The sequence below is a fragment of the Bos indicus x Bos taurus genome, chromosome 2 (genome assembly GCF_003369695.1).
Source record: "Bos indicus x Bos taurus breed Angus x Brahman F1 hybrid chromosome 2, Bos_hybrid_MaternalHap_v2.0, whole genome shotgun sequence".
Classification (NCBI taxonomy): Eukaryota; Metazoa; Chordata; class Mammalia; order Artiodactyla; family Bovidae; genus Bos; species Bos indicus x Bos taurus.
Window position 1 is genome coordinate 115,076,298 of NC_040077.1, and position 12,249 is coordinate 115,088,546.

The 12,249-nt window shown below is 43.0% G+C and overlaps 1 protein-coding gene across 6 annotated transcripts in view; it reads right to left on the reverse strand.

Moving 5' to 3' along the window:
• The window catches only part of COL4A4 (collagen type IV alpha 4 chain), a 155,884-nt gene that overhangs the window by 29,261 nt on the left and 114,374 nt on the right, over window positions 1-12,249 (reverse strand). For all 6 annotated transcript variants that reach the window (XM_027514975.1, XM_027514951.1, XM_027514961.1 and 3 more), the window contains exon 38: window positions 1,023-1,094. In XM_027514975.1, the coding sequence (XP_027370776.1) occupies window positions 1,023-1,094 (72 nt within the window). The remainder of the gene's footprint in view (window positions 1-1,022; window positions 1,095-12,249) is intronic.

Here is a 12,249-nt window from a genome sequence, read left to right on the forward strand (position 1 = left end):
TCACACCTGTCCAGCGTAGCTCTGATTTATTTTTATAACTGTTTCCCAGATTTAAAAACACAACCGCTTAGTGACAATACCAACCCTTCAACCTCTACAATGGTTAAGAGTGAAACGAATGAGATGGAACAGTAAGTGATTGTGAATAAACTGGCTTGACATTTAAGATGGACACTGGAAAATAAACAGAACCATCATGCAGTTTCACGTTGAAAAGGCAGAACTGCACTGGTTTCTTGGAGAGGGCACACATTTTACCAGACGATTTGGAAGAGCCAATAAAAATCCTAAGTGACCTAAATGACGTCTTGATCTTCCAAACCGTATAAACGTATATACGTATAAACGTATAAACGTATATATATATAAACCCATTTATATATATAAATCCCCAACCACAGATCCAAACCCAGCCACACAACAATTCGGTCCTTTTCTCACTATCTCACACATATGCAAGTCTCATTCCAGCTACCTGGTCTGATTGCAAGCTCTTTTTCTGAGAAACGAATGCAACCAACGTGAATTCTATTCAAATAACAGAACAAGCTAAGATGTTGATGATTAGCCTATTTGTGGCATCAAAAATAACAGCAATTTGTTCAGGTAATTTGTGTTCACAGCAGGCCACTGAAGGATGCTGAAGTACTAATTAGACCCACGTGGTTGTACTTGGCATGACAACACATAAAACAATACTCCAGTATCCTGACTATTTACTTGTTATTCATAACATTTTGAAACCTAGCTCCACCTAAGTGATTATGCAGAATATTTTTAATAGGTAGTCACAAGCAGTATCAACAATAGGCACCGTTAACCCACCATTCCTGCTTAAATTGGGCTTTCTCAAGTGCCTGTTTGATAAGTCATCATCAAAACTAGAAACAGTTCCAACACGGTGAATCGAAGCTAAACCAGTGTCTCAGTTTCGCACCTGTATCTTGTGAAGGGAGGAAACATGAGTGGACTCTCATGGTTCATTAATGGCTGTTCAGCCTCTTGCAAAGGTTCTCTCTTACCTGAAGCGCCTTTGCTGCCTTTCTGACCCTTCAAACCATGCAGGCCGTTCAGGCCGGGCGACCCAGAGGGACCTGAAACACATCACACGTCTGTGACCCACAGGGGAAGACCGTCCATTCACATTCTCTGACTGTACCTCGCACGCACGGTCCAGGGGAAGGTTAACTGACGGGGACCCACAAATTCTTTAGGTGGGAACCATGAGACCTCACCATCTAAACATCACTAGGAAGGCAGAATCCACGCCAGTGGTCATCGCTAAACACGGTCATGTGATGGATGTTTTCTGTTAACATAGACTGCTTAATATATACCTTTATATATTATATATTTAAATATTCTTTCCCATTATGGCAGACTTCTCTGGTGGCTCAGACGATAAAGCATCTGTCTACCATGTGGGAGACCTGGGTTCGATCCCTGGGTCGGGAAGTTCCCTGGAGAAGGAAATGGCAACCCACTCCAGTACTCTTGCCTGGAAAATTCCATGGACCATGGACGGAGGAGCCTGGTGTCCATGCGGTCGCAAAGAGTCGGACACGACTGAGTGACTTCACTTTCTTTCTTCCCCATTATGGTTTATTATAGTGAAAGTGAAAGTGTTAGTGGCTCAGTCATGTCCGACTCTTTGCGACCCCATGGACTATATAGCCTGCCAGGCTCCTCTGTCCATGGAATTCTGCAGGCAAGAATACTGGAGTGGGTAGCCATTCCCTTCTCCAGGGGATCTTCCTGGCCCAGGGATCAAACCACGGTCTCTTGTACTGCAGGCAGATTCATTACCATTAGAGCCATCAGGGAAGTATATATATATAGTAAATTTTTTCCCATTATTCTTTATCATAGGATATTTAGTATAGCTCTCTGTGCTATAGAGTAGGACCTTGTTGTTTGTCCATTCTATATATAACATCTTGCATCTGCTAACCCAACCTCCCACTCCATCCTTAACTTGGCATATATCCTAACACATAACTTTATTTTTTCATAATGTGTTTTTTTTTTTAATGTGGACCATTTTTAAAGTCTTTATTGAATTTGTTACAATATTTCTTGTGTGTTATGTTTTTGGCTGCGAGGGATGTGGGATCTTAGCTCTCCGACTGGGGCCTGGACTTGCACCCACTGCAATGGATGGTGAGGTCTTAACCACTGGACCGCCAGGGAACGAAGGCTCCCTTTCTTGGGTTTTAGCACAGTTCTGTTAGTTTCTGACCATATCATGAATCTCTCTTTCTCTCTTTCTAGACAGATACAATCTAGAATTACTGAATCTTGGCATAGGAAATGACCTCCAACTTTACAACAAAAAAGTCATTCTAGATAAGGAAGAGATTGGGTGGGAGTAAACCCCTGCTTCCCTCCTCCCATGCCCACAATCTTCCCTCTCCACCACAGTCTGCATATTTGAATTTCATCACAATCTACCTGGATAAATGTAGTAAGACAGCAAGGGCAGGTCTGAGGCACGCTGAGGAATACATGTCCTGCTGATGTTTTGAGCACCGTGCCATTCAGAGAGAAGAGGCCTGCAGCTCAAACGTGGCTGCCGCCATTTCTCTGCCACCAATTCTGTCAAAGAGAACCTCTCTGATGCCTCTTTACAGAAACAAATTTATTTCATGATGATCACTGAGAACTCCATTCTCTGTAACTGGATAGATCTCACTGATGCCTGCATCTCCTTCCAGAACTTTCTGTCAGATGTCACTAAGGAGCCATCTACTAATCTGATGCGTGCACTTGGTCACTCAGTTGTGTCTAACTCTTTGCAACCCCGTGAACTGGAACCTGACAGGCTCCTCTGCCTGTGGAATTTTCAGGCAAGAATACTGGAGTGGGTTCCCATTTCTACTCCAGGGGATCTTCTCAACCCAGGGATCGAGCCTGGGTCTCTTGTGTCTCCTGCATTGGCAGGTGGATTCTTTACCTAGCACCACTTCAGTTCAGTTCAGTTCAGTCGCTCAGTCATGTCTGACTCTTTGTGACCCCATGAATCGCAGCACTCCAGGCCTCCCTGTCCATCACCAACTCCCGGAGTTCACTCAGACTCACGTCCATCGAGTCAGTGATGCCATCCAGCCATCTCATCCTCTGTCGTCCCCTTCTCCTCCTGCCCCCGAGCCCTCCCAGCATCAGAGTCTTTTCCAATGAGTCAACTCTTCGCATGAGGTGGCCAAAGTACTGGAGTTTCAGCTTCAACATCATTCCTTCCAAAGAAATCCCAGGGCTGATCTCCTTCAGAATGGACTGGTTGGATCTCCTTGCAGTCCAAGGGACTCTCAAGAGTCTTCTCCAACACCACAGTTCAAAAGCATCAATTCTTCGGTGCTCAGCTTTCTTCACAGTCCAACTCTCACATCCATACATGACCACAGGAAAAACCATAGCCTTGACTAGACGAACCTTTGTTGGCAAAGTAATGTCTCTGCTTTTGAATATGCTATCTAGGTTGGTCATAACTTTCCTTCCAAGGAGTAAGCGTTTTTTAATTTCATGGCTGCAGTCACCATCTGTAGTGATTTTGGAGCCCAAAAAAATAAAGTCTGACACTGTTTCCACTGTTTCCCCATCTATTTCCCATGAAGTGGTGGGACTGGATGCCATGATCTTCGTTTTCTGAATGTTGAGCTTTAAGCCAACTTTTTCACTCTCCACTTTCACTTTCATCAAGAGGTTTTTTAGTTCCTCTTCACTTTCTGCCATAAGGGTGGTGTCATCTGCATATCTGAGGTTATTGATATTTCTCCAGGCAATCTTGATTCCAGCTTGTGCTTCTTCCAGTCCAGCGTTTCTCATGATGTACTCTGCATATAAGTTAAATAAACAGGGTGACAATATACAGCCTTGACGAACTCCTTTTCCTATTTGGAACCAGTCTGTTGTTCCATGTCCCGTTCTAACTGTTGCTTCCTGACCTGCATACAAATTTCTCAAGAGGCAGATCAGGTGGTCTGGTATTCCCATCTCTTTCAGAATTTTCCACAGTTTATTGTGATCCACACAGTCAAGGGCTTTGGCATAGTCAACAAAGCAGAAATAAATGTTTTTCTGGAACTCTCTTGCTTTTTCCATGATCCAGCGGATGTTGGCAATTTGATCTCTGGTTCCTCTGCCTTTTCTAAATCCAGCTTGAGCATCAGGAAGTTCACGGTTCACATATTGCTGAAGCCTGGCTTGGAGAATTTTGAGCATTACTTTACTAGCATGTGAGATGAGTGCAATTGTGTGGTAGTTTGAGCAGTCTTTGGCATTGCCTTTCTTTGGGATTGGAATGAAAACTGGCCTTTTCCAGTCCTGTGGCCACTGCTGAGTTTTCCAAATGTGCTGGCATATTGAGTGCAGCACTTTCACAGCATCATCTTTCAGGATTTGGAATAGCTCAACTGGAATTCCATCACCTCCACTAGCTTTGTTCGTAATGATGCTTTCTAAGGCCCACTTGACTTCACATTCCAGGATGTCTGGCTCTAGGTCAGTGTATGTGTTATATGACATAAATATATAGATTTGTAGGAAGGAAGTAAAGGGAAGCAGGGACAGAGGGAGGGAACAGACAGGTTACTAATCTGTACAGAACATCCCTGGCTGCTGAGTCTTCTGCCCAGAGCTCCACACACATCCCACTGATGGATGTGGGAGAAGAATCTTCTCAGCCCCTGGCCAAGCCTGGTAACCTTCCCACTACATTAGTGGATTTCCCATCCAGAAGCTGTTCTTTCTCACCTAAGGCTAAAAGCCCCTCAGAGCACAGTCAGGCATTCATTCAGTTTAGGTCATAGCCCTTAAAATTGTGATAATCGCATCTTTGCTTATGACCTACACAGAGAAGTGCCCTCAGCAACTCCCATGACACTTACAGAGCACCCTCTAGGCCCTTCGGCCCAACCTATCCCACTCTGTATAGCAGTCCTGTCTGTGGTGACTGGTTGGCTTTGGGTAAATTAATTGAGTGCAAGATCAGATCTTATTACTCCTTCTATTCCTGCACTTAGCATATATCCTGACACACAGTAGGTGCTCAATAAATGTTTGTTGAGTGAGTGAGTGAATGAATGAGGAAATGACCAAGTCTAGAACAAGGAGGGTGAGGGACTGAACAGGGGGAGTTGTTGTTTATTGCTAAGTCATGTCCAACTCTTTGTGACCCTATGAACTGCAGCATGCCAGGCTTCCCCATCCTTGACTATCTCCCAGAGTTTGCTTTAACTGATGCCCATTAGGTTGATGATACAATCCAACCATTTCATCCTCTGCTGTCCCCATTCTCCTCCTGCCCTCAATCTTTCCCAGCATTGGGGTCTTTTCCAGTAAGTCAACTCTTCCCATCAGATGGCCAAAGTATTGGAACTTCGTCTTCAACATCAGTCCTTCTAATGAATATTCAGGGTTGATTTCCTTTAGGATTGACTGGTTTGACCTCCTTGCAGTCCAAGAGACTCTCAAGAGTCTTCTCCAGCAATTCAAAAGGATCTGTTCTTTGGCACTCAGCCTTTTTGATAGTCCAACTCTCACATCCATACATGACTACTGAAAAAACCACAGCTTTGACTATTCGGACCTTTGTTAGCAAAGTGATGTCTCTGCTTTTTAATATGCTGTCTAGGTTTGTCAGAGTTTTTCTTCCAAGGAGCAAGTGTCTTTTAATTTCACAGCTGCAGTCACCGTCCACAGTAATTTTAGAGCCCACAAATCTACCACTGTTTCCACTTTTTCCCCTTCTATTCGCCATGAAGTGATGGGACTGGATGCCATGATCTTAGTTTTTTGAATGTCGTGTTTTAAGACAGCTTTTTCATTCTCTTTTTTTACCTTCATCAAGAAGCTCTTTAGTTCCTGTTTGCTTTCTGTCATTAAAGTAGTATCATCTGCATATCTAAGGCTGTTGATATTTCTCCTAGCGAACTTGATTCCAGCCCAGCATTTCACATGATGTGCTCTGCATATAAGTGAAATAATCAATATACAGTGTTGACATATTCCTTTCCCAGTTTGGAACCAGTCCATTGTTCCATGTCTTGACCTGCATACAGTTTTCTCAGGAGACAGGTGAGGTGGTCTGGTATTCCCATCCCTTTAAGAATTTTCCAGTTTGTTGTGATCCACACAGTCAAAGGCTTTAATGTAGACAATGAAACAGAAGCAGATGTTTTTCTGGAATTCCCTTGTTTTCTCTATGATCTAGCAAATGTTGTCCCTTTGATCTCTGGTTCCTCTGCCCTTTCTAAGTCGAGCCTGTACATCTGGAATTTCTCAGATCACATGACTGAAGCCCAGCTTGAAGGATTTTGAGCATTACCTTACTAGTATGCAAAATGAGCGCAATTGTACAGTAGTTGGAACATTGTTTGGCACTGCACACAATTTGGCATTCCAGATTTCTTTGGAATTGGAATGAAAACTAACCTTTTCCAGTGTTGTGGACACTGCTGAGTTTTCTAAATTTGCTGACATATTGAGTGCAGCACTTTGACAGCATCATCTTTTAGGATTGTAATCAAGGAGGGTGAGGGATTGAACGGGGTGAGAGAAAGCTATAAAAAAGAGTGAACTCCAATCTCTGTTTGCATGTAACATTTTTCATTGATAGATTTATAGGATGAGTCAGATTGGGGGAAGTTAATGTGTATATAAATAATTCAAGCACTCATTATTATTTCTTCATTAAGGTAAGTCCTCTGTAGACTTCTTATTGGAAGATGGAACAGTTCGTTGGTTCCACTTTATTTATTTATTTATTTATTTTTTATCAATACTGCAAACAGTTATTCTATTTTAAAATCTAAACATTACATTGGTACAAATGAGCCATATTCTCTCAGAACCAGAAAGGGGGGAGTGCACCCCCATTTTCCCCAAAGCTCTTATTTCCTAACCACTTTTATCAGGTCTAGCTGAGCTTATTTTTCAATTCCCTTTTCTACTTATGAGCAAATGTTTCAAGTTTGCACCAAAAGAACACACAGACCTTCTTCATCTGCCAAATCTGGATATTTATTGCCATCTATCTGAAACGATAATACATTTTTTGAGACTACTCTGCTATTTCAATGTGTTTTGATCTCCAGCTTAAGCCACTGAGATTGATGGCTTGGGGACTTGGCTGGGGGTGGAATGTCTCAACTCCTGCCAACTCTCTATTGTCACATCAACACGTCCAAATCCTGCTCTGTCACAGTTTCAGCCTCTCGCCATTGTTGAACTGGCCGACCCTTATCTGACCCAATGTTATCTTTCTAAATTGAATGCAGCTACATCTGGGTAGGGTTTTAAGGGCAATTTTTCCTTTTTTTACTGAAAGCTTTTTATCCATCCCATCTCTAAATCAGAAAGTTGTTCATGCATAAAATACATACAGGGCAGATGAGAGGCAATTAGGCTCACAAAACACAGTCCTCGGTAATGAGGCTTTTTTTAATTCACCTCTCTGGTCATCCTCCGGCTTAACAACCATCATTTAAGGCTGCATATCGCTGCACACACAGGCGAGGGCGTTCTCTGGTCGGAGAATCTGATCTCATCTCCCAACTGTAAGCACAGTTAAAGCTTCCATCTCTGTGAGCCAGCAGACTCGTGACTGGATGCCCACTCGGAGATTTTCTTCTGTTGTCAAACTGAAAATGCTTCCCTATCCCCAGGAACCTTTCACAGTTTATGCCATTAATAGGGTGACCAACTTGCCCTTGCCCGCTGGTGCCTTGCCTAGATCTAGCACGTGAATCCTGTGTTCTGAGCACCTGCCCTGGCCAAGACAAGGCGGGACAGCTGGTCACCCTAACTTGAAAGCTGCTGGGAAAGAGACCTTTGTTTGAGCCTCTAGGTAATAGATGAACAAAGTGGAAAACTTAGCAAAACAGATTCTGAAATCTCCTTTAATTCAGAAAATACATGAGTGCCTACTTAGGCAATGCACAAGAGCCTAAGATAGGGCCCCCTAACCTTGGAGCTTCAGACCCCAAATGTGCTTGGTGACAGGCACTGAGGAGACACGGGACTGAGAAAGAAACCATCCCTGACTTGACAGAACAATCAGGCAGTTGCCTCAAGAGTGGTAAATGCTGCGGGGCAGGGTCAAGGAGGGGGCGCTAGTTGTAAAAAGGGAGGATGTTTCTGATTTTCACAGCTGTGAGGTGCCGGCCTGTCTGTGCTGATAAAAGACATCTCTAGGTGCTTTGTTCTTATGAAACAGTTTACTTGCCATCAACCAAAATAACCCAGCCCACATTCTTCACATGCTCTCATGCCAAAGCTTATTATTTTAGGCTTCTATTATTACAGTCTCCTATGGGGCTTCCCAGGTGGCTCCGTGGTAAAGAATCTGCCTACAATGCCACAGATGCAGGCTGGATCCCTAGGTCAGGAAGATCCCCTAGAGAAGGAAATGGCAACACATTCCAATATTCTTGCCTGGGAAATCCCATGGACAGAAGAGCCTGGTGGGCTACAGTCCATGGGATGGCAAAGAGTTGGACACAACTTAACAATTAAACAACAGCAATGATGAATGCCTATCTAGGAATTGAGCATATATAGATACTGGAAGTCTGAGCACCAAGCTATTTTTACCTATGTTGAAGTGAAAGTTTAAATCTGATGGAATATAAGCAGGACTCAGAATCCATATGGCCTGTTCTAGTAGAGCAAACAACTTGGAGTTAGCAGCTGGTTTGTTCAAACAAGATAATCAGTCCCCTTGACTTATTTAGAACATACTTCAAATATTTAGTTTCTCAGTTCAAAGCATTTCTGCCAGAGTGTGTTTCATTTTTCTATCAGCATGATAAATGACAGCAATGGATTTATATTGTAGACGTTTTCATTCCTAAGAATGTATTTCACTGTTTTGTGGATTTTAAAAAAAAAGACTGGTTGTTCACTGGGCTGTTTGCAGGGAAACAGTGTCCCCGCGTGGCCAGGAAACATCACTGCAGCGTCCATCTGTACACTGTGGTGTACATTTGGCTCAGTTCACTCATTTCCTCACTCCTCCTCTTAGCAAACTTGTTTCATAGCACCGAATTATGATGTCATTGGAGATAATTTTGTTATTTGATCAAACTCACTAGCTATCAAGTTTTTGAATAACCTATCATACTGAAATGGACTGGAATGGGTGAATTTAACTCAGATGACCATTATATCTACCACTGCAGGCAGGAATACCTTAGAAGAAATGGAGTAGCCATCATGGTCAACACAAGAGTCCGAAATGCAGTACTTGGATGCAATCTCAAAAACGACAGAATGATCTCTGTTCATTTCCAAGGCAAACCATTCAATATCACAGTAATCCAAGTCTATGCCCCAACCAGTAACACTGAAGAAGTTGAACGGTTCTATGAAGACCTACAAGACCTTTTAGAACTAACACCCCCCAAAAAAGTCCCTTTCATTATAGGGGACTGGAATGCAAAAGTAGGAAGTCAAGAAACACCTGGAGTAACAGGCAAATTTGGCCTTGGAATATGGAATGAAGCTGGGCAAAGACTAATAGAGTTTTGCCAAGAAAATGCACTGATCATAACAAACACCCTCTTCCAACAACACAAGAGAAGACTCTACACATGGACATCACCAGATGATCAACACTGAAATCAGACTGATTATATTCTTTGCAGCCATAGATGGAGAAGCCCTATACAGTCAGCTAAAACAAGACCAGGAGCTGACTGTGGCTCAGATCATGAACTCCTTATTGCCAAATTTAGACTTAAATTGAAGAAAGTAGGGAAAACCATTCAGGTATGACCTAAATCAAATCCCTTATGATTATACAGTGGAAGTGAGAAATAGATTTAAGGGACTAGATCTGATAGATAGAGTGCCTGATGAACTATGGACGGAGGTTCATGACATGGTACAGGAGACAGGGATCAAGACCATCCGCATGGAAAAGAAATGCAAAAAAGCAAAATGGCTGTCTGAGGAGGCCTTACAAATAGCTGTGAAAAGAAGAGAAGTGAAAAGCAAAGGAGAAAAGGAAAGATATAAACATCTGAATGCAGAGTTCCAAAGAATAGCAAGAAGAGATAAGAAAGCCTTCTTCAGCGATCAATGCAAAGGAATAGAGGAAAACAACAGAATGGGAAAGACTAGGGATCTCTTCAAGAAAATCAGAGATACCAAAGGAACATTTCATGCAAAGATGAGCTCGATAAAGGACAGAAATGGTATGGACCTAACAGAAGTAGAAGATATTAAGAAGAGGTGGCAAGAATACACAGAAGAACTATACAAAAAAGATCTTCATGACCAAGATAATCATGATGGTGTGATCACTCACCTAGAGCCAGACATTCTGGAACGTGAAGTCAAGTGGGCCTTAGAAAGCATCACTACGAACAAAGCTAGTGGAGGTGATGGAATTCCAGTTGAGCTATTTCAAATCCTGGAAGATGATGCTGTGAAAGTGCTGCACTCAATATGCCAGCACATTTGGAAAACTCAGCAGTGGCCACAAGACTGGAAAAGGTCAGTTTTCATTCCAATCCCAAAGAAAGGCAATGCCAAAGACTGCTCAAACTACCACACAATTGCACTCATCTCACACACTGGTAAAGTAATGCTCAAAATTCCCCAAGCCAGGCTTCAGCAATATGTGAACCGTGAACTTCCAGATGTTCAAGCTGGTTTTAGAAAAGGCAGAGGAACCAGAGATCAAGTTGCCAACATCCACTGGATCATCGAGAAAGCAAGAGAGTTCCAGAAAAACATCTATTTCTGCTTTATTGACTATGCCAAAGCCTTTGACTGTGTGGATCACACAGATCACAATAAACTGTGGAAAATTCTGAAAGAGATGGGAATACCAGACCACCTGATTTGCCTCTTGAGAAACCTATATGCAGGTCAGGAAGCAACAGTTAGAACTGGACATGGAACAACAGACTGGTTCCAAATAGGAAAAGGAGTTCCTCAAGGCTGTATATTGTCACCCTGCTTATTCAACTTCTATGCAGAGTACATCATGAGAAACGCTGGGCTGGAAGAAGCACAAGCTGGAATCAAGATTGCCAGGAGAAATATCAATAACCTCAGATATGCAGATGATACCACCTTTATGGCAGAAAGTGAAGAGGAACTAAAAAGCCTCTTGAAAGTGAAAGTAGAGAGTGAAAAAGTTGGCTTAAAGCTCAACATTCAGAAAACGAAGATCATGGCATCTGGTCCCATCACTTCATGGGAAACAGATGGGGAAACAGTGGAAATAGTGTCAGCCTTTATTTTTGGGGGCTCCAAAATCACTGCAGATGGTAACTGTAGCCATGAAATTAAAAGACGCTTACTCCTTGGAAGGAAAGTTATGACCAACCTAGATAGCATATTGAAAAGCAGAGACATTACTTTGCCAACAAAGGTCCATCTAGTCAAGGCTATGGTTTTTCCAGTGGTCATGTATGGATGTGAGAGTTGGACTGTGAAGAAAGCTGAGCACCGAAGAATTGATGCTTTTGAACTGTGGTGTTGGAGAAGACTCCTGAGAGTCCCTTGGACTGCAAGGAGATCCAACCAGTCCATTCTGAAGGAGATCAGCCCTGGGATTTCTTTGGAAGGAATGATGCTAAAGCTGATACTCCAGTACTTTGGCCACCTCATGCGAAGAGTTGACTCATTGGAAAAGACTCTGACGCTGGGAGGGATCGGGGGCAGGAGAAGGGGACGACAGAGGATGAGATGGCTGGATGGCATCACTGACTCGATGGACGTGAGTCTGAGTGAATTCCAGGAGTTGGTGATGGACAGGGAGGCCTGGCGTGCTGCAATTTATGGGGTCACAAAGAGTCGGACACGACTGAGCGACTGAACTGAACTGAACTGAATCATACTGAAGCTATGTGGTAAGTGCAAATGAATTCAAGGAAAGGAAGAATCAACAATCACAACATGAGCCTTGTCATTTTAGTCAAGCTGAGTGTATAAAATGGCACCAGGGCTTCCCTGGTGGCTCAGATGGTAAAGAATCTGCCTGCAATGCAGTCTACCTGGGTTTGATCCCTGGGTCGGGAAGATCTCCTGGAGAAGGGAATGGCAAACCACTCCAGTATTCTGGCCTGGAGAAATCCATGGACAGAGGAGCCTGGTGAGCTACAGTCTATGGAGTTGCAAAGAGTCAGACACTACTTAGCAACTGACATTTTCGATTTTCAGGACACTTGAAAATCCTTGCCATTTTACTATAGTAGGAGGGTAGGAAGAAGTGGAGATTCCATAGAAGTAAAACAATGG